Here is a 27,547-nt window from a genome sequence, read left to right as displayed (position 1 = left end):
CACTGCACCCACAGATGTCCTCGCGGCGAATGTGATAGAGACGAAGCGTTGTGGATTTACTTGAAGACAGTGTCCAGAATATTGCGCAAGATTACACGTATTTTAGTTTCAGTACAAAATGACCGAATGTTGTTAATACAGATCATCCAGTCGCAGTAGCGGATGTATATAGTGTCGACTACGTGCTTTAACATTACATTTTTACAGCCATTTAACAAGCAGGCGGCCCCTGCAGACTTGTGTTTTGTCACCTGTGGGCCCAGTTACTTGCCCTGACGCAAACTGATTGATTAGATTGACTCTCTGGATCAATGGCATGCCACTGACTGAAGACAATGGAACTGATAGACTGATCCACGCGGACTAATTAGTTTACTTTAATTTGCACTTCAGTCAGGCCAGATGCATCTGAACAACTCGACTTCTCCTTTCTGGAATTTATCCTCCTCCCTTCACGACTAGTCTGAAACTGACTGAGCCAGACTCAGATAGCAGTTGACCATAGAGGATTGTGTTATTGGTCCTGGAATGAGACGATTGATAATCTGTACCCTCTGTAACCTTTAATCTGTGTCTTTGTATTTAAAAGTGATGTTTGATTTACTGTGTGAGTTTCTTCCAGACGCCAACCGGTCATGGCTGCTCCCAGATAAACGCAGAGACACAAGATTTAAAGAACGTGTGAGCGAATGTTTGCTGATCAGTGTAGTGTTCATACCACCACGCTGACATGTGGTGGGACGGTGCGAGGCGCCCCCTGATAGGTGACCAGCAGTCAGCCGACCACGGGGTCAAGTCAGAGGTCCTCCCCTCTGCTCGAACCCCTGGAGACGCTGAGACACAGCCATTCACACCTCGAAGGTTATTACTGTATGGAAACAGCGTCTCATTGTGAGGAAAAGAGGAGTTAGAAGATAAAAGCCAATTACACTCATGTGCCTGCCAGCCTCCTGGCTAATTTACTTACTGTTGCCCATCGCAGCCCTGCGGTTTCTGCCCCCGTGGGTCAAAGCAATTTGCCGTTGTTAACAAACAGCTCATATCAGTCACTCCCTCATGCTGGGACCTGTCTGTCTGTAACACCCCAATATATGTCTCGTTGTCATCTTGCACAGCTTTGATTATGTGGGATGTGCCGGCAGTATTTCATTTGCATCATTGACCAGATTATCTTTCCCTTTTATATTTGGAGCAGTTCTACAATTAAAAAAAAAATCCCACATAGATGGAAATGGTCCAAATTTGATAATAACCTGTAAGTATATTGCAATTCAAGTGTTATGAGTGAACAACTGACTTCTGTGCCTCCTGCTGGCTGTATTTACAGGCTTTATAAAAATCACAGTGTGATGGTATTTTTCCACCAATTACAGGCCATTATATGGAGTTTCGCTGTTTTGGGTGTCCCTGTTGAGTAGAATGTCTACTCATTGGCACAAATCAAACCACCGGCTTCCAGTCTCTGTCTGATTACGGATTTCTAACTTCTCTTGTGGTTTCATTTCAGTTCAAACGATGCAAATCTCACAAATTCCTTTATAGTCTCTGGAATTAAAACTGTATGTAAAGTAGTCCGGACTTTAACTCAAACACGCTGCTAACACGTTGATGGTTCAGCGTCAGTGATCTCATGATGTCATAAACTCAATTGGCCAGTGGTAAAAAGGAATGCATCCTGATATTATCTAAACAGCGTTGCACTAAATCTTTGCTCCTTGAAATTTATGGCATCAGCATTATAAATTATACATTTTAAATGATGTAGCTTTATTATCCTAGTTCACGCTGTGCATTAAGTTGTGCAATATCATTTTAGGATTTTGCATTATACGTTTGCCTTTAAGCTGTAAACATTTTACGCTGCATGTGGTTGCATTTGTTCTGTGAGAACTGGGACAGAAATAACGTCTCATGCAATAAAAACAAGGAAATGTCTTGTGGCATTGATGCTTTATAAATACATCATCAGTGGTCACTTGAAAGTATAAATATGACTTCTATACAGGGGGACTGTCCTTACTAAAAGTTGTCGAGGCTATGAACTCTCTCTAACCCTCCTAAACTGGATTCCTCGTATCCGCCGCAGAGCTCCTCTGTTGGGACAGAAGAGCAGGTGGCTGTGAATAATCAGCAGGCATAAAGTGACACCTTCCAATATGGCTGGCACTACAGCACGAGAGAGAGAGGGCTGGGGATATAAACGTGGAGAGGCTGGCTACTGGCAGGAGGAAGCGTCGACACTTTAAAGCGTTGCACCTCGACGTATTTAGTGACATTGTTGGTAATTAAAGTCAACACAATGAGAGAGTGACAGCACGGGCCCAGGAAAACACACAAACGTAGGGACGGTGGGAACCGTGGACTCAAAAAGACTTCCTCATGTTTCCACCACCAAGTGTCCAGCAGATGGTGCTGTAGCTCGGGAGTTTTAAAAACTTCACATGAGATGTTCTAGATCTATTAAGGAGCAATTTACACTCTCTCATGATACAATCTGGGATTAATGGAAGTGACATTCAGACACTCACAGGAGGAGGTGTGGCATTACTAGAATGGAGAACTAGTGCAGATGGTGAGTCATCGTGTGCAGATAGAGGTGGTAATAATGGAGCAGTCTGTAGAAAACAGAGCATAAGCTGAATGTGAAGGGGGTGCACGTGGATCCAGATCGATGTTCTCGCTGAAGAGCATGTGTGGTTTGACTGAAGAGACGTGGGATATGTTGCAGGTCGCCAGCTCTGACACATGACATGTTATGACATGTGACATAACATGACACATGTCATGTTATGACATATGTCACCCCTCCGTGTCAGAACATGGGTGAAGGGATTTGTCACCCAAGGTAGCTGTGGATAGCCAACAAGTCATTTGTCATTCCTCTTGTTATTAAACCACCTGAACATCTTATTCCAAAGCCAGTCATGGGCCTAAATACTCTTCTTTGTTTCTCCCATCCTATTGCAAGAGCAGCATTTATGCAAAATATATTGGATGGGGCTGATTTCTACACCAAAGAAGGAAATCTTCTTTATGGGTGTTTCACCAGTTTAATATGCACAGTATATAAACAGTAGATACACACAGAAACCACTTAACTATGTCCATCTAGAATCACTGAACTAAACTTTTATGATGCCTGTTGTGTTCATTATTTTCACACTCATTCATAGTCCATTAAACTGCACTGAAGTCAAAGCTGCTTCTTAAATTCTGACCTCCACTTCTATGTAACAAAGAGTGGACGCCAACCAGCCACAACATTAAAACCACAGACAGGAGAAGTGAATAACATTGATCATCTGCTGACAATTCAGCGTTGTGCTGGGAAACTTTTGGACCATACAGCACCCACCTAGGCCAGACCAGGCACCCCCACACCATGGCTATGACACTCGTCAAGGGCAGAAGCCATCCCCAGCAGGATACAGCAACACAACAACACTGACCCTCAGAAGGCCCATGTCCATTCTCTGATGAGTCACAACTGTTTTGGAGACTTATACGATACCAGGCAGGTGGTCATGATGTTATGAACATAAACACCACTTTGACATTTAACTGAGTCCGTAGACTTATTTAGGATTATAATATATATATATATATGTATAAAAACTGGCATGTGTAAACTAATTAAAGCCAGGAGTTAAAGGGAAGCTGGTGTATTGAATTAGCACCAGCTTGTAGAGATGTTCTTAATGAAGTGGCCACTGTATATATTTTTACTAATATTGTCTAGGCAAGTGCTATTCTGCTCTTTTCAGGTTGTGCACAATTTACAATTTCTGCTTCTTCTGTAGTGTCTCTACTTTAATGAGCTGATTTTATAAGGAGTGTTTTTTAAGGAAGTATAGTTTTAGTGTAACGTTCGGTTGGGAAGACGTAGAAGACTGAACTCACCCCCTTACTATGGAATTTAAATTGAACCAAAAACCTTTAAAATATTTATACCTATCACTTAGTCCCTTTTTGCCCTCTGTTGGTGGCTTGGTGAATCACTGAGAAATGAAACCATGGCGCACAGAAATGTTACATAAATGTAGTTTTGTTTATTCACCCCCTCCTTCACGTGTGCTATTGACAAAAGATGCACCCTGTAACACATCATCATAATCATCATCATCATTATCATCGTCATCAGACACTGTTGGATATCATTTATCTTGCTGACATGTCAGAAACTACGAGAAAAGTTGACATCATCATCATCATCATGATCATCATCATCAGGCCGGGCAGCTTGTTCAGTATTGGAGGTGGGATCAGCGTAATGTTTAGTGCATTTATTGCATTGGAAAGCATACATAGAAACGATAGTAGTGCAATTATACCCCATCACATCTGAGGAGATATCTTGATAGTCTCAGCTAGTGTCAATGCCAAACGTCGTATTGCATACAGAATTTAGGTGAGGGAAACGCAATAAGAAATGATAGTTGTAAAAAATTGTGCTTTGGACTTCCAAAGAGTAATTCACGTTTTGTAGAAATTTCCTGCAATCTAAATTAAGCAAATAAGAAGAAGCTGATTGAGTTTTTTATTTTTTAAATTTAATCAGCTTTAGAAGGTACTGTGCTCTCTGTGTTTCATCAAGTAGAAGTTATGTATCACAAACCTTATCCTTCAGAAATGAATGTGGGTGTCAGTGGAAGCGATACGTCACGGTGGCAACTAAACAAACGGAGCATCATTCGAGAAAGACGTTCAAAGGACGTTACATACAAACACATGCTTTCTGAGGAAGGAGCTGAGTATAGGACTTTGCACTGCGACTAAAACCCCTTTCTACTCTCAGCATTTCTGTGCAATTTGATAATATTAATAATAATAGTATCTGCATATTGAATATACATTATTTACAGTAACTCATATAATAATGTAACTGGTTACGTAGGTCGCACTGGTTCAGTCTGATGAGTGAACGGCTCGAGTGAGGGTAGTCCTAAGCAGCCCTTCTGATGAAGCGGGGATATAAATGTCATGCACATACATTTAGATTATTTACATGTAAGGTATGTGGTTTAAGGTTTAAGATACAAGGAGTTGCTTTAACGTGTCATTTTCGTGAGTGGGGCGAGGCATAAAAAAAAATAAAAAAAAGGTTGGTGACTGTATGCAGGCTATGGGAACATACAGTACATTTATGTGGCTACATACAGCAACGGATATAAGACCGGCGTTAAATTGTAAATACACTCACAAGCTTGTACGCATGCTGATTTGATTCTGTCGAAGGATACTGAAATGAACAACTGGGCTTGTTAGGAAGTGATCCTTCACAATCTGTTGATGTGCTCAGAAGGCTTCTCAGCGGTGAGTGAGTTTATTTTTTTTTTACTACTTTTGCTTCTTGATTCTGTCTGATGATTCAGCCTACGCACAGAGAGAGTCCTATCGTTCAGATCAGCGTTTACCATTTCCTGTGAAGTGACTGAGATTACACACTCTTGATGTCATTCGGCTCACTTGTCCACTACAGTTATAGCCGCGCCGGTGATTATGAGCGACGACTGGTCCTGACTGTGTGCGTCTGTGTACTCATGGTGATGCAGTAATGTCAAGGCCAAGAGTCACATTCAGAACATTTTGAGGTTACGATTAATCTACAGATATTATCCCTGGAAATCATACTGTGAATCTTCTTAATTATGTTTTGTTTAAATTGTTAATATTTTTATCTCTTGCTAATTTATTGTTGTATTCTCCACACAGATAATAGCAATAAAATAAAAACAGGTACAAAACTTTGGTGGTAAGAGTAAAATTTATCCAAAAAGGAGCAGATTGTAAAAAAATATAATGAGGTTTTTTTTCTAAGTTAAATCTGATTCAACCAATACTTGTGTTTTAAATATTATCTGCTACAAATTATGTTACTAGGTGGATCAAATTGTCTCAGAGATAAATAGTTAATTCTAAAAAGTGTCTTTGTCCAGATGTGATGTGACTCTGTGATTTGACTTCCATGTGAATGAATCATATGTCTTTCTTAAAAGCACCTTACAGGATTAGCCCCTCAACCATCCGCAAACAAACCACAGTTATTGTAAATAATCCAGCCTAAGCCAGTGATCCAGCATCTATACATTCACAGCTGTGACGAATATGCATATAGACTGTGTGCATGTCTGTGCTTGTTATACATGGGCTTTGTATCATCGTTTCGTACAGATATTACGTACGCTAAGCTATACTCAGAGCAAAGATATGAATAACAGGTGGCATCATTGACAGCTAACGTTAAATAAAAGAGAATAGAAATAAATCATTTAAAAGGGTTATTGAACGTGATGCAGGAAAATAGTTTAAAAAACAAATTCCTTTGGTCTCCAAGACAGAAGCAATTGTGCCTTTGAGAAAACATTTGGTTTATACATTTGGAATGACAGCTACTGGAGAGCTGTACAGATGGAAGACATACAGAATAGATCATCTGCCACTCTCTGCACAGAAAACCCCGGGAGCCCTGCATCGGGAGGATGTATAGATGTTATACTGTCAGCTTTGTGTGCCACAGTACTGTACGACTTCACAGGGGTGCAATTTGTCTACAATGAGAGCTGAATCAGCCTATGTGAAAGTCGTGGGCGTCTGGACGCACACATGGGCTGGCTCAGCTTTGTCGAGAGAGGGATGCGACTTTGGGTGTGAAAGCAGGGATGTAATTTTAAGGTCGGGGTGGGAGGAAGTGTGAGGTTGGTGGGTGGGGGTCAGGTGGTGAACGGTGACTGCACTGCTGCACTGGCTTTTTTACCACCAGTGCATGTGCAGCTGCAGAAAAGCGGAGTTGTCGCGTGACGGTGGGAGCAGGGAGCTCTGGCCGAGGGGGCAGCAGTGAGGCGGAGGGTCCTCTGTGCGTGGCGGCGCTGGTCAAGTCTCCGTCCTCCTGCTCCTCTCCCTGTTCCGTCTCTCCCTCCAGCTCACCAGCCTCCTGCTCCTTCTCTCTCGGGGGCCCCCGCTCTTGCTCTCCTCTACGCCCCAGGTGTGGCTGGAGAAGGTGGTGGCTGGTTTTTGGAGAGATGAGGGCTGCTGCTGCCCCCTGGTGGCGCCCTGGTCCCTGTGCTCTATGACTTCCTGGTCCGACACCAGCCGACAGCACAGGCTGCTCCTGAGGAGAGCGATACGGACATTTTAAAAGGGAGAGCCCCAAACGAGTAAGCAGCAGGAGCACAATACAGAAAAAAGACTTCTCACCTATGTTTTCACTTGTGATCATTCGATCAACTCTTGAGTCTCAGAGAACTAAACAGGAGGCAGAACAGATGCACTTATTAATGTGTGCAAAATTCTGAATGAATCGAGCAAAATTTAAATGTTCCTTGTACCTGTTGGCTAGAGTTAGCTGAAGGTGGGGTGATCAGGTTGGTGGGGTTAACTGGGGCAGAACAGGGAAGATGTGTAGCACGCCAGTAAATTTCCAGGTACTCAGCCAGGTGGTCACATGCATCCTCCAGCTGATTCTCATCCAGGATGACATCAAACATCTCCTGAGGAGTCAAAAGATGAGAGAAGAACAGATAAAACACATCCATAAGAGGCTGCTGGTCGTCTCTGCTGGTCATTGTTGTGAGAGAGACATACAGGTGGACACTGAGCCAGCTTGTCTCCTGCCATCATCTGGACGTTGAGGTGTTTGCTTTGGGACTTTCCTCGAGATTTAATCAGCCTCTGAAGAACCTGTGGGGTGAGCCACAGACAGAAATGTTCAAGCAGGGGAAAAAAAAAAAAGAAAAATAATGGCAAATGCATGTCATCTCAACCTCCTGAGAACCCGCGTCCTCATATGGGGACATTAAGTTTTATAAGCTCTTATTATGCTCCATTTAAATTTTTATTCTCTTAACTGGATACTAGTTGGTGTAAAAACATGATAGCGGGCATTTCAGCGGATTCATTCTGCAGCACAAAACCTCATCAAATGTTACGGTTGAGACTAGCTTATTTATGCTCATCAAGTTTTCTAGTTTAATATGTCTACCAGTTTTCTATCAGTAGTAACAAGCTATAACTTTGCTAATTAGCAAGTACTCAGTTGAAGACATGAAAATTAACAGTTTTATATTTTGTTACAAATTGGTGGCTTTATGATAATATTGAGTGAAATAACCCCCGTGTCCACATATGAGGACATATTTTTTTCCAAAATCTACTTCCTGGTCAAAGACGAGGCTTAGTGGTTAGAGTTCTTAGGCCGTACTAATGGCAAATAAAGAGAAACGGAGAAATTAAAAATGTATACCAAACAAAAGCTCACGTCTCAGGAGGTCAAATCTCAAGTATTCCTTCCTTTAATTTCTTAAAATTTTATTCAGCAAGGACGGTCAATGTGCAATTTTAAACTTGCATGCAAGAAAATTCAAGCAACATGCACTTAGGTCTTTATATGTGGAACACAATTTTATAATAACTCTGGCTTAAAGTGCAACACTCAGCTTTAAGTTGAGGGAATTGGAGGAGAAGTTTAGGAATTAAACTGTCCCTTATTTTAAGCATTCAATTAGAAGTATTCTCTCTATCATTGCAATTGGAAGAAAATCACTTATACAATGTCCAACTTCAGATGTTGTGTCAAAAATGCAAGGACATTACATCTGCAGTGATTAAAAAGTGATAAGTTGATAAATAGCTGATAAATCAATGGTTCATTTTTCTGCTTGAACTTAAAATTTCAGCTTCAATCAGCTACAATATGAACAAAAACAAGGTGTTGATATATTTCTTTGTGAAGTTTATGTGATTTACACATAAACTTACCTTGGGTGAGGAGACTTTGACGTAGACAATGATGGGGGCCAGAGAAGTTTTGAGGAGCTGCGCAGGGTGGTTGATGGTGTCGGCGTCCAGGACGACCAGCTGTAGAGACTTGGCCAACTCAAAGATCCTCTCTATCTCACTCTCGACCTCAGCTGTGAGCAGACAGAGAACACGTGAGCTGCTTTTAAACGGAGCAGCTTAGTTTAATACGGGCTTCATATATCAAAGACACAACAGGCATCTATTCTTAGCAGATATTAATCTTTATTTAGCAAAGAAGCAGAAACAGAGAGAGAACTTATTTTCCGTCACTCACCCAGACTGGAGCGAGTGTTGGATCTCTCCATTATGGCCTTCTTGTTCAGCATGGAGCGCTTTGCCAGCGACAGATCAGCAGTCACCCGTGTAATAGAGATCCTACAGAAGAAGTGTCTTATCACATCACATCCACAACTGTTCCATTTCAAAGGAGGAGATGAACTTGTACTCTCTCACACAGCTAAAAACAAATCATCATCATCGCGCGTCCTATCGACCATGAAACGTGATAGGCGCAGTCCTACGGAACGGCTCCGCGAGCCCAGACACACGAGTTGCTGCGCACAGAGCTGCATCTTGTGGTGAGAAACACGTACAGCCGCACCTACCTGCCGTCAAATCTGTGCTTTAAGAAGTCAAACAAGGCTTTCTGCATCATATCTGTTACCTAGGAGACAAAAAGAAAAGAGGAGGGAGGTTAAAATGGAGCATTCACAGCTCAATTTAAAGCTTTAATACATTTCAAATATGATGCATTAAAGCAGTTTGGACAATTTCAATTTTATTAATGTAAACAATGACAACTTCTCCTGTGAAGACATATTTTATACAATTTTTGTGTCCTTCATCCTCGGTTTTACTTTACTTATTTTGGATGTTTGTGTTTCTCTTTGCAAAATGATCCACGTGCAGAATTTAGCTCTGAAAGGATCTCCTATAATCCATCACTCGAGGAGTCTCTGGTGTTCACCTTAAATTTAATTACTATAGCACCAGAGTTTGTAATGAAGCTAATTTTGGAGCCAGTGAAATCAACTCACAGGATCTTACATGACACCCTGACATTTTGTGAGTTTGAGTGGCTCCCCTCAGGACGAACACTTCACTGTCCAGACTGTAGGCGATGTTCGATACCAGCGGTTTCCTTTCCGATCCAATACTGAGTAAAGTTCAGGCTGGAATCGGCGAAACCAACCCGATACCGATGCTATATAACCGAGCTAATACACCAACAGACGAACCAAACAGAGGATGCAATCACGCAACATATGTGAAACTAAAAAAAAGGAATAGGTAAAATACTAACACCATTAAAATAAATTATTGTTTAACTATGACAGTTTAACAAAAACTGATTTGAGAATGTCGTATGTTGTACTGTGTGCGCTGTTTTTGCGTCTATCGATTGTGATTCTGTTTTTTCAGCTACTTTATGCCCTTTTAAATTGCCCCTTGGGGACAAATCAAGTGAATTGAATTTAACTGAGTCGACATCCAGTTCATTAACTGCGGGGTGTGGACGTCTGATGACTCCTCAGGACACCTTCTGGAGATTAGGCTCTAGACTGAAGGAGGACACTTCATAGAAGTTTAATTTTACGTAGCCGTGCAGTGGATGAGATGGGCTTAGATGTAATTTAGCGGGTTTTAACCGTGCCACGGACAGAGTGTTTGCAGTGTGCACTGCGAGGAAGACGAGGCGTCTATTTTCAAACAGTCCTGAAAAATGGATGGCCTTCGGAATGGAAGATGAAGCGCACAGCGTTGCGCTTCCTCTGAGGAACAGAGACAGTGCGAAAGAGGGAAAAGGGGAGGAGGCAGCTTTGAAGAAAGACGACGGCGAGCGGCTGAACATGATGTGTGCAAGGGAGACAAAGCAGGGGAGAAGAGAATGAGAGGGAAGGAGAGGAGCAGGCAGGGCTGGCGTTCGCCGCTGGAGCATCCCCGAAGCATATCACCAGAGCAATGCATAAATATTTCACAGACACAAAACAAACGGCTTGGCGCGCGGCCTGCGCAGCCACAGAGGAGAGGGCAGGGCGGAGAGAAAACAGTGAAGCGCCGAGACGCTCCGTTCAATTACATGCCTCTCATTTCAGCACAGACTCATTCCAGATCGACATATTCTGAGATGAACTCAGTGTGTTTCCATGTGTTTCACCCAGGGTGTGTGTGTGTGTGTTAAGTGTGCTGGAATATCACATACATTAGCTAATGCAAAAACGCATACGTGCAATTCTGTATCGCCCAAATGGATGCTTGACGCCTGTTGTGTGCGCTGTAATTTCATCAGGATGTTACTGCGGCGATTTTGCACGACTGTTAATGGGATAATGGAGGCAAGCCACGCAAGAGCTACTGCCACTGAAAACGAGACTGGAACAAAGAAGGCAGCCCAGGGAAGAAAAGACCAGACTGAGCTAAAACAAACTCAAACTGTCAGATACGTCTAATCTGTGGCTGGAATGAACTATTGATTTCATTATATACTGCAATATATTGATTGTATTCTTAAATGAATCAATCAAATTGAATAAAAGGCTTAAAATAATGACAAATTCCTATTTTAAATTGATAAGAGTCTACAACCAAGCTATGCAAATTGCTGCTGGGGCTGATGGGATAGCCATTAGTTTGCAGCTAGTTTACAAAAAGGCTGCTCATACTGAGGGGAATAGTATTTGAACCTATTATTTGAATAACTTAAATGCAGAATGATAATAATAATGTATATTCATAAATAGCACTAGGCTGAGTTTAATATAGAACACATATAGGGAGTCCATACTTAATATCTCAATCAGTTCGGGTTTCAAATCAAATTTTAAAAAAATCCAACTAAAATCCAACTTTGGTGCACCCATAAGAGACACTGAGTGTCTTTGACTAAATGATTAATCCCAAAAACATTCCTAACCACATCCAGGTTGTTACTCTGAACACAAAGACGAGAGCCAACTGAAGAGCGGCACCGTCGACTCACCTCGTAGCCTTTCAGCGAAGGCCCCACCAGCACCACGGGCCGCATGGAAGGAACCACATCATACGGAGAAACATGTTCAGTCTGCACAGGCACAGGCAGGGGATGGAAGTCAGAAAAACAACAACATATGAGGCAGGTAATGAGCTGACACACACATAGCTATAGTTAAAAACATAGTTGCAAAAATGAGTAGCATATTAATATAGTTCAAGTTTTTAAAGAAAATGCAAACATACCTGCTTCTGCTTCTGTTTGGCTTTCAGAATAAACAGAATGAACTTTTAGCCGGTTCAAAGCTAATGAGTAGACTAAATAAATCACTGATTGATTAAAAATGTTGAAGATCTCAGACTCTGCATGGGCTCAGAGAACATGTGTTGACTTTCAGGATTGCAGTCTTGGTAAATTGTGTGTTAATTTAGGAGCCCTAGTTTAAATGGAAATAGTCATTAAGCTTCGTCTTCATTAGGAGGAGGAAGACATTACTTCTAAAGAGAGCATCTTAGTCCCATATGCTAATCTAACCCCGCGAGAGCATACATTCCCAGCAGACATGAACAGCAGCAGGGCGTCTTCAGCCCTACTTACCTGCAGATGGAGGGGTGGACCTCCAGCCTCCGGAGGAAGCGTTCCCTCCTTTCCTGCGGAGCAACATAATGCGAAGCTTCATTATGCATGAATCCCCTAAGGAGGCAATTTAGTGATAAGGACTTGCACCTAGCGACACATGAGCAAGAACTAGTTGTGTCTAAAAAAAAAAAGACAAAAAAGTTGTCTTCAAACAGTGTGATAGGGAGGAAGCTGCTGGAAATAGGGCAAAGAAAGAAACACAGACAAAACTGGAAGAGTGATGACAAAGAGATGTGTCAAGAGCTGTGCGACCTCTGACCTCGCTGCTGCTTTCTGTTCTTGTTTTATCCTCATGGCTTCCAGTTTCACTGGGCTCGGGATGAACGTGATGTCTGCCCCTTCCTTCACCAGCCGACCAATCCACCAGTCATTGTTGTATTTCTGTACGAGAGTGAATCACAGTTTTGTGACTCAGACGTCGTGCTGCAGCACTGCCGCGCTGACATGATTAAATCGTTAATGCCTCACGCCGTCTCCACCGTCCTGCAGGTCACACAAACACTGACGACACGTGCACATGATGCGTGCATGTGAACCCGTCACCGGTCGGTCACAGAATATGGTGTGACTCCTCCAGACTCTCTATGGCTCAGCCTGTTACGAGCTAAGGTAACCAAGCACGGACCTAAGAGACCGGCTGAGAGAAACGTGTCCTCCGACCACTTTGATTACAGAGCTGGTGCTGGGGGATTATGAGCAATATGCGAGTTCGTTTTCACGAACTGACAAACAATGCAAGCGAGCTCACTGGCTAGGATTAATTACCGTTGGAGTGGCTTTTACTTGCTGGAGAGGGCTGAAAGAAAAGGAGGGAACTGAGGGCTGACACGGTCTGTTGCCTTTCTGCTCTTTGACAGGTTGGTATTTGTAAAATATTCAGAGCAGGCCGTGTAGCTATTATATATACTCGACATAAATAATGGGTTGTTTTCTTGGAACTGTGGAAATGTCCCAGTATTTTTACACTCTGAGTTGGTGACTTTCCAGATAAAGTACTATCATTTAGCTTTTTTTTTGTCCGTCACATTCTTTTCTAGTCTGTAATCCATGTTTTTGTTTTTTTATCTGGAGCATCAGAAACATTTTGTGGACACTTCTTTTGTTTTCCTGCCACAGGTCCATCACACTAGTAGCTGTGATAACTTGCACTGTTTCTTTAATACATTCAAAAGTATTAGAAAAAAAAAAAAAAAAAAACGTAATGCTTTATGCCTCTCACCTCTTTTATGTGCAGGAAGTCTTTGGTTTCAAAGTTAATAGCGGCACCTTGGACTGGACAATCCTCATCGAGGGCCCCACAGTAACTCACGTTGGTTTTCACTGCAAATGCTACAGGTTTAGACTGTTGGACGACAAAGTGAAAAGCAGAAATGAGATAATGTGAATGTGTAATTTAACTCACTAAATGTATATATAAATGTAAACCTATATATGGGCTCAGTGAAGGTGGGTGGAGTGTAATTTATGTTACTGTCTTTCTAAGGAGAGCCACTTTAATTTCACCTTACGTGGACGTGCAATGACAGTAAGCACATTCTGATCCTGTCCCTGCTTTTATGAGCACTTTAGTTACTGCTGCTCAGGGAGTTAAGGTGAGTTTAAAGACAAACACAAACCCTTGGCCTTCGCTGTCTCACCTTGGCTCTCTCCAGCTGCAGCTGAGCCTGGCGCTCGGCTTCACGCCGAGACGCCTCCTGGTCCTCCTCCAGGGACAGGTCGGAATCAGAGGGTCGACTAGTGTATGAATCGGCAGAACCCTGGAGGAGGGAGGAGAGGAGAGGAAATAGCCGTCAGCGTCCGGGGCGAGGGGAGATAAATCCATCGCCGCACGGTGCCATCGTAGCAGCTGCTCGGAGTAACTCGCGATGCAGTTAAGTGCTGACTTACGGCCGAGACGCAGCTTTGAACAGATCATCTATATCTCCCTCTGCGTCTGCCATGACCTTCTCCTTGTTCACCTCTACGTGTACCTGCCCGTCTTTTCCTGTGGCTTTTCCAAAGCAGCGCCCTCAGGGGAGCATGTGCGTGAGCACTGCAACACTAACAACCAGCACAAGCGTGTTGTCTCTTTATCCACTGAGTCAGGCTCACAACATGTTGGCAAAAGGCCAGTCTTCAACCAAGCTACTAATTATACCTCATAATGCTTCAATATCCAGCTTTCTTTCTTATTCCACTTTCTCAACTCCATGCAGGCCTGTATTAACAGGAGTTGAGTCATTAAACAAACCAGTTTTAATCATGAGCTATAAGACACAGTTGATGTATTATACATTTGTATATCAGTAAAAATAAGCTGTCATTTATACTGAAATTCACATTAAAAAAAAAATTTACTCTCACAGAAACGTTGTACAATGAAACCTGTCAAGCATCATACAGAGGGAAAAAGAACCCACTCACATCACTCTCTTAGACTTCATCTACAGGCAAATAAAACTCACAAACCACACCTCACAGATCGTAAACTCCATCAGCAACCTGCTCCTCTGCAACGGCTCGGGCGCGAGGTCGGAAAACTCTCCACATGCCAGACAGGAGCACCCACATAAAACAGCCAAATATAGCGCCACAACTACGTCACCCTTCTCTTACTTTATTTATTTTTTTCTACCTGCCTCCTCCTCCTCCTCCTCCTCCTCCCCCTCCTCCCTTATCTCTTCCCTCCTCTCTTCCATCAGCTCCGCCTCTGCTGAACCCCTCTTCTCCCAGAAAAACACGTTAAGCTGAATCTGGAGCAGAGTTCGTGGACATTGGAGTCAAGCAGCAGAAATCCTAATTAAGGCACATGAAGTTCTGCGCATGGATGAGGAGGACAGGCAGAGACTCTCATTAGCACAGAGCAGCAGTATATATACTGTAGACTGCACATTGCCTTCAACTAAAAAAACTGCTGCGGTTTTAACTGCTTTGCCTCGATTGAGAAGGAATACGTACTTTCACGTTATGTTTGCCACTGGCCAGGTCCTCAACTTCTTTGCTGCAGCTCATCACTCTGCTCCGTTTAAAACTGCGTTTTTCTCCAGTAATTTCTGTTTGTCTAGTTGTTAAGCCAATTTGTTTTGAGCCACACAAAACTTGCAGAAATGTACAGGTCAGATGCGACGTTGTACTGTTTTCCCAGTTGCCTCCAGAGAGAAATGTACTCTGTATGTGTGAGATGATCATAGTGAAGTCAATTTAACTAATCACTTGATAAATCCTGGAGATCTTATCCACGTTGTCCCACGGACACTCTGATAATACATCTCAGATATTTATCGACTCTACAGGCTGAGCATGTTGGGATTCATTTTAAAAGTATAGAACAAACTTGGTGTTTGTTGCTCTTTGTTTCAGTCTAACTATCTCCCATCCTCCTCCTTCCTTTCAGCACTGTATTCACATGCAGCCACTATGACTACTTGATGAACTGACACATCCCATGGCACTAAAGACAGATTTCGCGTTTCAAACTATTGCCTTTTTTTCCCCCTTCATGTGCACAAATGCATCAACCAAACTTGCAGAGAGACATAATGAAAAGGTATGTCGTATTCATCAAATGACTGTAATTTCAACCATTATGCACAGTGGCAGAAGCTGTGATATTTATAATAAAGTGAAAACATAAAGTCAGACAAGCTCACTCTGCTTCACTCTCAGGAAAAAAAACAAAAAAAAGATAAAAAATTCAGCTCATCACACTGGGATCAATAGTAGAAACTAATGCAATCACTGACACGCAGGTTTCACTGCTGGAACAGCCTTAATGTGTCGCACCGCCCGCTGTGTTTTACGACTGTTTCGACCTTTTAAAGCCACAGACCTCCACTCGCGCCGCGGAGGTCGTTCTCGGAGCGAGGAAACGAGAGACAGAGATGCTAACGAGAAATCCCTCACATGCTGGAAGTCCCATTAGAGACTGAAACACGAGATGATGACACTGCAGCAGTTGCACGTTCTCACCAGCAGAGGGAGGCATGCACATTACAAAACAGGTTGGATTCACCACAAAAAAAAAGTGACCATCAATTTCACTTGATGGTCCTCAAACACATCATGTCTAAGGGGAAAAAAAGTATACAGTTACATGTGTATAGTTGCATATACATATTTCAGCTCAGTTAAAGATACAATTGGATTTAAATTGGTTCCTTATTTATATAAAATTATAGTGTGATATTTGGAAATTTCAAAGCAGCTGTTGCACAACAAAATTTAACAGCATGAAATGCAGGAGGAAGAAAGAACCACAGGCACTGGACGGGATGCAATATTTAAAGAGAGCAGTGACTTCATGAAACAGACAGGGGAGGAGAGCCATTAAAAAAACCACAGTGTCAAAATTCATGCTCAACAGATGGGCCACCCTGTGAGGCACAGGTCCAACGCAGAGCTGCAAAACACACGCTACAGAGTTGAGATAAACAGACAAACTGCATGTCTACAGTACGAAGGACAGGAGGAGGAGGAGGAGGAGGAGGAGGAGGAGGAGGAGGAGGAGGAGAGGGAGAAGAAGGCAGGGAAGGGAGGACAAGTGGGGGATGCTGGCAAAGTGAGTGAACCAGAATAGACTTCAGCTGAGACAAGAGTGAGAGCAGAGAGTGGGGAGAAGAGGGAAACAGAGAGGAGACGTCTGAGAGCAGGCAGATGGGGTGCTCACCATGGACGAGGAGGCTGAGTTTGCATGCAGAGTGATTAAAAAAAAAAAGAGGTGGTGTTTGGGGGGTGGGTGGGGGAGCATTGACAGCGTACCTTGTTACAGATGAGTCCTGTAGCGCTCGAGTCGGAGGCAGACATGATTCTGCTGCCAGCGCTCTCTTCCCCCCATTGCACAGGAAAAAGCGGAACCCTCCTCCCCTCAGCCCGTGGTTACAGGAGGGAGAGAAAGAGGGAGGCGCGCTCAGCCTAAGTGCTTCACAACCGTTGCTGCGTTGCCTCAACACTCATTTCCTATACAAAATTGATGCCCTGACTGCAGCACTGTTGTGTACACGCCCGCACACTGGTGGCGTACAGTGGGCTTCTTTAGGTTCGAGCTAGCCCTGGTCCTCTCCTCTCCTCTCCTGTCCTGTCCTGTCCTCTCCTCTCCTGTCCTCTCCTCTCCTCTCCTCTCCTCTCCTCTCCTCTCCTCTCCTCTCCTCTCCTCTCCTCTCCTCTCCTCTCCTCTCCTGTCCTGTCCTGTCCTGTCCTCTCCTCTCCTCTCCTCTCCTCTCCTCTCCTCTCCTCTCCTCTCCTCTCCTCTCCTCTCCGCCCTAGCACGCTACAAATTTGATATATTCCTCTCCAGCATCCTCGTCCTTTCAAGTTCTCCCATATATATTCCTCTTATGTCAGTTCCTGCTCTTAAGATATCCTGAAAAAAAAATAAAAATACATGCACATGAACTCGGCCAGGTTTCATCTTCTCTGGGCACGAGCAGAACTTCTATAAATAAGAACAAAGGCTGTGTCTGTGTAAGCCGTGCTAAGTGATAATAACAATGACTGAGCAAGGCGATGGTTGGAAATAGTACTTCTGTCATCCCTCTGCCGACTAGTGTCTCCGTTTCCTTCCGCCATTCACGAGCTAAAGCCTTACATGCGCAAGGTGCGGTGATGGATTAAAGAGAGGTGGCCATGAATGAAGGGATGCAAAAAGGGGCAGAGGAGATGAGTAAAGGAAGGCAGGGGTTGTGCCCGCCTGCCTGTCTGCCTGCCCTGCACCATCCTCCTGACAGGAAGGTGATGCATGAGCCCACAGAACAGAAATGCAGCGATGAGTCAGCAAGCAGCCATCTAGAGTCCATCAGATGTCTTAATAAGCCAGCAGAGAACGTCGCTATTGTTGGAGACGGCCTCATTGTTCCTGCCAAGCCAGGGCTGCATGCCTGCTCCCCGGGCCGCCCCGGGCCCCGAGGACCCTACTTTGGGCTCCATTATGCTGGCAGCGCGCACGCCCCCTCTCACCCTCATTCAACCTCTCCTGCTTAAGAATTAAGTGCACTCTGCGAAGGCTTTTTAGCAAAAAAATGTCTCAGGGCTATGCCGCTGCGTGGCTTTTTCATATTAAAGGGGAAGCCAGTGGGGCGGCAAACAAACACAAACAACGAAAACATCGCTGTAGTTACTGCAGCAACCGTCGCTGACGCCTCTGCTAGAGATACGAAATATGGTGACTGTTCTCATCGTGGAGCGGCCGGTCACTGGCAGAGGGAGGCGGAGATGGAAGGAGTGAAAACGGTAGAGAGAAAGAAGCAATATTTTTGTAGGTGAATTGTGACGTAAGCTCAAGCTCTTTCATTTCGAGAGTGACATGAAAACAAGAATTATTAATACGCGGGGAAGTCAGAGGAAAACAAATGAGGGCAAAGCAGCGAGACCGCTGGAACAACAGAACGAGAGTTTAACAGAGGAATCTTTTTTTTCTTTTTTTGTAATATTTCTGCAGTTCAGTTGCTCTAAATTTAGCTCTCCTCTCCTCTCCTCTCCTCTCCTCTCCTCTCCTCTCCTCTCCTCTCCTCTCCTCTCCTCTCCTCCCATCACAGCCCGGGTTTGGCAGTGGGGAGAAGATTGAGGAGGATTGTCAAAGTTCACTGAGTTTTGATGAATTCCCTCAAGAAAGAGCAAAGCAGATTTGAAACTGGCTTGGCTACATCCCTGACACCAGATAGCCCATCTGAATGCGAACTAAGTGCCTATGGATGAGAAAAAACTAGCAGAGACAGACGCTGAGACGTGTCTCTAATCAGCCAACAGCGTGTACTGTACACCGTCTCTGCAACAAAGGTGTTTTTTCCGTTGTTTTTTTTGGGTCTGTTTTATGTTCACAATAATGCTGCTGTGCTTTCTCACAGGCCTTCATAGTGAAGCAAAAACAGAACTGAATACAATTAAAATTTGGATCCAGATATGGCAATTTTTTTTAAGCTGCTGTTAAAAAGATCTTTGTGCTTAAGCTGAATCCAAATAAAACGCAGCACAATAATATATATATTTTTAAAGTCAGAATGCATTGGGGTGTCACCATAATAACTAAACCTACGTATATATACACTTAAACATCTAAGCGGAGCACTAAAAGCGCATTTTGGTCTGAGCAAATAAAGTTTCAAGGTTGGGCGCTTGGCCCTTTATTTTCACTCTTTTATTTTCTGCTGAACACTGCAGAGCCGTCCGCCCTGTAAGCAACTGAAAAGCTCTACACCCTACAGGGAACGAGTGGCTGCGAAGAGAAAGTTCAAACTAAAAACAACAAATCTGGAGATTGAAGCGCGAGACCTTTGAATCGGCCACGAGACCTCAACTGTCGACGTCCATGTCTGCAGCTTTTCCAGCCTGTGAAGAGACACCGTACGCATCCGTGTGCGGAAGGAGCTGAGGCAGCATTACGGGCAGCGGTGGATCATTCAGAGCCAGAAGTGCAACCAGAGTAGGGCAGAGTGGATCAATACAAGAGCCACCCAGATTGATAATCCATACTGTCCTTAGCAGCTCCACCCTCCTCCCGCGTTAATGTTACCTCAGGATACTTTCTCCCCGTCCGTAATGAGCCCTTGACAGAACCTGACGCCTGAGGCGAAGACATCAAGTTCCTTCAATAACTGCAGGCTTTGTGACAGGTTTAAGAGTATTCGCCAGCTGTTGAGAAGTTCTGCTAATGCAATAATGCCAATGGGTTGACGCTGAAGCTAGCATACAGTTTAGCAAAAAAGGAGCGGGATGCAGGAAGCCTGACCCGGGAATTCTGCGTCTTTCCTCCTCGCTGTGAACTTGGCCTCGCCGGCTACACTGTGCATACTTAGGGCTGCTTTCATCCCCTCAGGGATCCCCCTCAACCTGACTTCACCAAACTGCTTCAAAGCGCAGAGAGGCTGGGGCTAACCCACATAAAGCTGTGTACCTACAGTGCGGAGGATTGCACTGCGCCACATCCTTCATTAAACGAGATGTGTTTGTTAGAAGATGACCTGATTTAGGCTCTAGGTTTGAGCTGGGCCTAATTGGTGCGCCTCCACTAACTGAGAGGATGTCAGACTTATCAATATATAATGGTGGCCTACTTATTCACGTACTCCCAGCTTTACGTTGAAACACTGAGTTTTCTCCCAAGTTTACGCCTTGAACCTTTTTTCCCCACAACTGCATGTTAGTGAAGACTGCAGATGTAACGCTAAAGAAAAACCCTGTGAAGAAAACCGGAGATGTTTAAGACGCCAGACTAGATAAAGGAGATGTCCTAGATTAGACCGGTGAAGTAACATTCACAATCGGGTGAGCACGTATTCCTGCCTTTTAGTAAGCTAATAATGCAAAAGACGCCGTTTCTGAACAGGAACTCAAAGAAGCTGCTACTGGAATCTTTGGCCCTCTCAACATTGCTGGTTCATCAAATTTAATCAAGACACTGCACACTGATGCGCCAGCACACACACACACACACACACACAAACACATGCATGCATGCACATCCACTCACAGAAACACACAAAGCACTTCGCTCCACACGGGACAGGCTTTTAGTGCTCTGTCTCATGCAGTATTTAATTGACCCCACACAGGAAGCCTAGCGGTCCCAAATGCACTCTTCCACCGCCCCCCACCCCCCCACCCCCACCGACCGACGGAAAAAAAGCATGAACGCCTGCGAGTATGCCCCACAGCTTTCCACCGCTGCTACTCTGTCACACAACTGCAATAAAATGCCATTTTCTGCTTTGGTGCAACTCAGACTTTTCCCCAGAAATGCCAGTGCTGAGGGTGAGAAATTTTTGGATATGCATCAAATTTATTCAGAACGCTCCAGCACAGACAGAAAATGCTGTTTGCAGGCACCAACTCTATTCCTCAAACTTTCTGTAAAAAAATTTAAAAAAAAAGGTGAAGAATATACCTTATTACCTCACTGCATCTTCCAACGCCATCTGATCAAGCAAAGACCTTTTACTGGAGCTGTCATTGCAGAATAGACGTAGAAGAGACACGGGCGTACTTACTCAGATGGAAGTAGGAGAGCACACTCCCCGTTTCTCTTGCTCGCTCTCTCTGCTAGGCAGTCATGGTGTGCTCTCCCTCTTGGGTAACACTGAAGTGCACTGTAGCGTGCTTGTGAGCAGTCTATGCCTCTCTCTTTCTTAGCACCCCTCCCCACCCCACCCCCCCTCCTCTCCTGTTCTCCACCTCTCTCTCAGTACACAACCCCTTTTCTACGTCAGCGAGGCTCTCTCCGCTCCGCATATCATCCTTCCCACCCTCTCCCCTCTCCATCTCTACCTCGGCCGACCAATGGGACTCTGGATCGCGAGCGCATGCTAAGTTCATTCAAAAGATGACCACGTGACGGTGCGTCGGATGACGACGCGGCTCCGTGCATGTCAGATCCCGAGACACTTGGAGATCGTAAAATAAAGCATCACACTTTTGTTTGGTCACAAAAAATATCGCTGAAGGCGTATGGGCGTCCTAACATCACGTCCCTGCGTGAGATGCAGACATGTCCAGTTTTGTGTATGTGGCTCATTCGGGTTACACTGAAACTGACTGTCCTTGCCCCAACCATGTGAAAGATCCAAGGAGTCCACCTTCACATTTAAATCGACGGGAGTGTCCACTGCATGCAACCCGTAAACACAAAGGCAAAGTCTCAGTGGGGAAATTTGCGCGTTTTTACATTCCTATCACACTTCCTCTCAGCCACGGTCGATTTCAACATGTCAAAACCCCAAAAGTTTAGAGGCAGGAGAAAGTCTGGTGGAGACGAGGGTGGATATGGGAAGCTATGTTCGACATGTGGAAGCGTCCCCAGTGTGGGCCTTTGTTCACAGAGTGTGTTCTCTAGATGTCATGGCTGGCTGTGCCCTGACAGCTGCTCAGTATGCGTTTCGGTTGCGCAAAGATGCGGGAAGCTACTCTTCTCGTTGCCATCCAAACCAACCAAAACACCTCCAGATAGGATTGATGTATCCGCTTTAATTGTTAATTAGAGCTCAGAGCGCCTCGAAAAAACGAACAGCGTGCACCCAAAACCAACCGGTCGGTGGGTGATGCGAAAATCTCCAGCAAAGGATGAGATTCATAATTCATTGGGTAGGTTGCAGGAAACAGTGAGGCAGAGGGGAAAGGAACAGATGAAGGGAGAAAGAGACGGAGGAGGCATCCATTCGAATTCTGCATGAGCAGAAGATGTGAATAAAATATGAACGGATGAAGGTTGGAAAGTTAAACTCCAGTGTGCTTTGCATCGAGCAGGAGAAAGGCAGGAAAGGGGGAGTGAGAGCAGATTTAGGAGTTGCACCCAAGCATTGAGCGCGGCTGTCTGTCAGTCTGTCCCATATGAAGCGCCTCTGTGGGCAGAGCTGCTGCTGGTGCATTATGGATGAGGGGCTATTTTAAGGCACCGGGGATGCTGGGTTTTGATTTTTTTTTTTTTTAGTGGAGGGAGATGACACCGGGCTGCTGCCAAATCCTTTCATCGGGTTTGTACAGTACTTGATGGGTTCAGACGTGCAGGTACAGAATGTGTTCCAACACAGGCCTGATCCCTGTTTGAAGTGTACACGCCAAGAGGAGGGAGGAGGTAAACAGACCGGGATGCCATTGAAGTGAGCGCGAGTGTCACCGAGCAGCGCCTCGCACAGACAGTGTACTTTATGTGACGATAAGCCACGCGCACGCACGCGCGCACGTGCACATCTTACGTAATCTCTTGTGAGCTTGTTTGCTGAGCAGTTAATTCAACCAGGGAGTTTGTTGAAGCTGCCAGCGTAGATATGGTCACTAGCTAACCTCAACTACATGTGTCATCACTTCCCAGACACACACGGTCTGCTTGAAAACGTGGCACATTGCTAAATTAAGACGAGAACAGTGTCAGTGTCATTTGTTATGGGTGTGGATGCAAACGTGCGTGCACTGCCAGATCCAAATGAGTTCTGAGCTTTTAATATTTTACCCATTTAAGTCCAAACTGGAAAGGGAAATTTATGAGTCTAGAATATGAATGTGCACACATTCTACTGAAAGGGAAATAGATGAATGTGTATAATGGTAAAAAGCACCAGATTTCAGGGATGTTTCTCATCGTCACATTTCAATCCGTGCACCTTATATGTACATCACTAATTTGCACGTACTCAAAATATCATGGCAAACATCACACAAGTGATTTGCATTTCATCTTCCTAGAGGAGACGTTTTAATTCAAGTGCCAGACCTGCCTCATCAAGGTGTCGTAGACACTTTTAGCTGTTCATCACGAATCTGGAGCAGACAGACTGACTGGACCTCCTGCAGTTTGCCTACGGGACACACACTGAAGCAAATAATGGACTTTTCTCAGCCGGTGGCCGAAAACACGGTCAAAAAGCATGTGTTTTGACTTTTCAATCACCTTTAACACAGTCCAGGCCCTCTGGGTGGGAAACAAACGCGTAGAGACGCAGATGGATGCCCTGATGGTGTCCGGGATGACGGATTATCTCACCGGGAAGCCACAGATTTCAAAGCTTGATCATTCATAAGCGCTCATTAGAAAAGGTTCTGTCCTCTGTGTCTACCAGTTTACCTCCAGAACTCAAACTTCCAGGAGAGAATAATCTGAAGAGTGACATTTCAATTTCAAAGTCGGTCAGGCTTTACCAAGCAAGTGAGCAGGAGCATCACTTTCGTAGAACGAAAAAGGAAGCAACCTAAATAATGAAGATGAAAGGTTTTTAGTGTATCATTGCATTGTCATTTCATCATCATCTTCATAATAATAATAGTAGGAATTTTCTGTTCTGTAGTCACCAGCTAAGAGCGGGCTCGGTTATTTAGAGTGAATTATTAAACCTGCAAAAACACGGGAGTAGAAGTAGTTATTAGGTGAGTGTTATTAGACCGCAAGCATGTTTCAGTATCACTCACAGCAATTACATCATTGGCTCAAACCCATACCAGTGAGGGAACGCACTCTGGCGAAGGCAGCACATGCACTTTGTAACGTGCAGAGATTTTCTGATGTCACAACATGGCAAAATAGTATGAGCGTAAGTTCTGGCAGCCTCACATCACCAGACGCCTGTGTAGTATCCATGAAGTTCACATGAAGTAAATTTATTTATAAATTGTGAGTCAGCTGATTGAATCTGAAAGTTGTTCAAATTCAATTCTTTTTTTTAATCAGACATTTACTGGATGCATGAAATGTGACAAAAAATGGGTTTATAACCTAAGTACAATCTCTGTTGTCAATATTATTGTAACAAATGGAATAATTACCTAATAAAGGATGAAGTGGAAGCCTAAACAGACCCACAGTCCATCTGTTGCTCCAGCTGACCGGTTTTTATTATTTTGGCTAAAACGGAAAATAAATAAATCATGCACATTTAAAAGCCCAGCTCATCCGCCCCTAATCTCCGCTGGCATGTTGACAGGAACGATGCAGGCTCTTCCACTCAGAAGTGAAAGATTCCCGGTGAGGTCCGCCTGCTTAATTTAATTATCAGCCTCCCACCGAGGACCTGCCTCTACCTTCGGCGCTTACTCATATCTGAACGGTGATAAAACTGAAAATGGCCCACCTCGTTAAGCAGAAAGACGCTGGAATTGGTCAGGGACATCCGCAGTTAACGGGGTCCTCGGTCAGCACAGCCCAACTTTGGGTGATAAAACAAGCCACAGTTTGTAACAATGGACGGCATCAGCTGCAGGCAGAGTACCGAGCCTCGTCCAAACATCTCCATCCACCAGCCGCGACGAGACGTCTCGGCCGCCGCTCAACGCTTCATGAGGACGCGCGGGTCCAGGCGGCATCCGCGCTGCAAATTCTCTTGTTTCTGGATTTCTGCATGATCAATGACTGTACACAAAGCCATATACGCCCGGACACACGGATGGATAGATTACAGCTTTCGCAATAAATTATGCAAGACCTGCACTTTTCGCACAAGCCAGTCCGCCGGGATTTCTGTGGCTTCTCGACCGATTTCTATTTTTGAGTCCGAATGTAAGATGGTCATTTGTGAGTTTGATGTCATCATCCTGTAATATGTCTACGACACTTTTTTATCTTCCTCTAGTGTGTTCTCAGTTTTCGTCTCTGTTATTTGAAAAGAAAAAAAAAATGTTAACGAAGCAAATGTGGCCCTTCAAGCTTAGGGCTCAGCAGTATTTGTTGCTCAGCGTGAAATTAATGGATTCATGGGATGAGCAGTTATTCTAGTCCAATATCAGGATGAAATTTCATTACAGTGATGCATCAAGACATGACCTACAGTGTCAAGTCTCTGTTGTTACTGTCAGATGTGTCCAGTTTCTTTTTTTTTTTTTATTCACAAACCTTTGTTTGATTTCAGACATTTAGTTTCCTCCAGCTGAAGTTATCCAGCACCAGAGGACTATTTACAGGTCTTCTCAGTTTTCACTGATCCAGCACTTTGGCACCCCCCCTCCCCTCACATCCTGCAAACGCCTTCCATTTACACAGGGCCAATCGACCGCTCCAGTCAGGTAACTTATATACACTGCCAATGTCAAAAAGACAGGAGAAAGACAAGGCCACAGACTGATGCAACTTTACTGTTCTGAACAATCAATTCTCAGTTAATTCACAAGATACTGCAGGGACTCGCCGTCGTAGCCTTTTGTATAAATTGTATATGTGACAGAAAAGCATGCTTGAATCAGTCTTGATCTCAGATCTTAGGTGCATACTTCCTCCATACACAGATGAATACAGCTTAAAACTCTATGCATCGTTCTGATGACTGTTTGGCCATATACACACATGTAAGGAATTAGCTCTTTGCATTGAACCCATCTCAGAGGCCAAACTTGGAGCAGCCACAAGAGGCATCTGGGGAGCAGTTTCAGGAGTTTTAGATACTTGCTCAAGGCTCTTGAGTGGGGATCGAACCAGTGACCTCACAGTCTCAAAGCTACTTGTCTTGGTTGTTCACACCCAGTAACAAACTCTCTCTGGCCTGCAGATTATTTTTATATCTTGTGTCCTAATAAACATGTTATTCATTTCACCACAGAGAACACTGTTTCTGTGCCTTCCTTCAAAGAGAAGGGATGCGCCTGTGAGGACCTATGGCGCCCACTGCTGGACGATTTGACGTAGATGACATTGTTGTAAACAGTGTCCGTCCACATGTAACATCAGACCACCTTATGTCTAATCAGAAGACAGAATCCTTCAAAAACAATCACAGAGAGAGGCCTGGTGTAATCATCATGGAGTCTGATGACTGGCATGGACTGGACTGGGACTACCACAGCGACTACACAATGCTGAACAAAAAACATGAAGAGGGGTTATCATCCTGATATCGGGCGGTACGAGTGCAAAAATTGTGAGGCTGGTGATATTTATAAGTGGCACTATGAATAAAAGTTTCTACACGAAAACACTTAATAAAAGAGTATCTCCACTCTCAAGGGACACGGCAGGAAAGTAGCAATGATGCTTCCTGAACTCGTGGTTTGAAAAAGTATGTGTGGGAAATGGCAAAATGTCCCTCATGAATGTCTCGTGAATGTCACTTGAATCCTTAAAATAAAGCTAAGTTTATTATATTTAATCAAATCAAAACTGCAGAGAATCAGTAATGTGTGCAGCCTGTGTGTGGGAGAAAGAGGGTCATGACAGGAGAACAAGAAGCAAATAAGAGTTCATCCCGGCTAAATAAGAGACACAGAGAGTGCTCCCACACCTATTAATACGGATTAGTGTTCACCTCCACCTAGGTGTCAGCCACCACTCCTAACGAACAACACTCTGGCCTGTGGCAAATCAAAACCCCGAACACTAAAGGTAAAAACATAACCATTAGAGCACATACACCTCCCATGGCCATAACATTATGACCACCTAATATTACGTAGGTCTCCTTTGTGCCTCCAAAACAGTTCTGACTCACCAGAGAATGGACACAGGCCTTCTGAGGGTGTCCTGCGTGGCCTGTTGGATCTACTGAGTTGGAGGGGAGGGGCCACCGTGGATCAGGCTTGTTGCAGTGCATCCCACAGATACTTGATCAGTTTGAGGTCTAGGGAATTGGAAGCCAGTCAGTGTTATTTACTCTTCAGTGGTTTTAATGTTGTGACTGATTGGTGTATATACAGTATAAATCACCATATATATATAGTGTATGTGTGGAGAAACCTATATAAAATCCACTATATAGTGCAGTA

The 27,547-nt window shown here is 44.1% G+C and overlaps 1 protein-coding gene across 4 annotated transcripts; it reads right to left on the bottom strand.

Moving 5' to 3' along the window:
• Positions 1 to 4,029: 4,029 nt before the first annotated feature.
• On the bottom strand, positions 4,030 to 27,383 carry cacnb3b (calcium channel, voltage-dependent, beta 3b). 4 transcript variants are annotated; one of them, XM_047589202.1, is made up of 14 exons: positions 27,274 to 27,383; positions 14,044 to 14,163; positions 13,626 to 13,748; positions 12,666 to 12,787; positions 12,365 to 12,417; positions 12,013 to 12,032; positions 11,777 to 11,857; positions 9,402 to 9,460; positions 9,071 to 9,171; positions 8,755 to 8,906; positions 7,582 to 7,677; positions 7,326 to 7,487; positions 7,195 to 7,242; positions 4,030 to 7,108 (listed from the first exon to the last, which is right to left on the bottom strand). In XM_047589202.1, exons 1-13 carry the CDS (start codon positions 27,373 to 27,375, stop codon positions 7,213 to 7,215), a joined length of 1,221 nt encoding a protein of 406 aa, XP_047445158.1. In that variant the 5' UTR covers positions 27,376 to 27,383; the 3' UTR covers positions 4,030 to 7,108; positions 7,195 to 7,212. The 4 variants fall into 4 exon arrangements, with proteins under 4 accessions (XP_047445158.1, XP_047445177.1, XP_047445167.1 ...); XM_047589221.1 differs by lacking the exon at positions 27,274 to 27,383 and adding an exon at positions 24,931 to 25,308; XM_047589211.1 differs by lacking the exon at positions 27,274 to 27,383 and adding an exon at positions 17,144 to 17,453.
• Positions 27,384 to 27,547: the final 164 nt, after the last annotated feature.

This window comes from Mugil cephalus, chromosome 1 (assembly GCF_022458985.1).
Source record: "Mugil cephalus isolate CIBA_MC_2020 chromosome 1, CIBA_Mcephalus_1.1, whole genome shotgun sequence".
NCBI classification, from domain to species: Eukaryota; Metazoa; Chordata; class Actinopteri; order Mugiliformes; family Mugilidae; genus Mugil; species Mugil cephalus.
The sequence above is the reverse complement of the archived record's forward strand: the minus strand, read 5'-3'. Positions and strand labels throughout refer to the sequence as shown.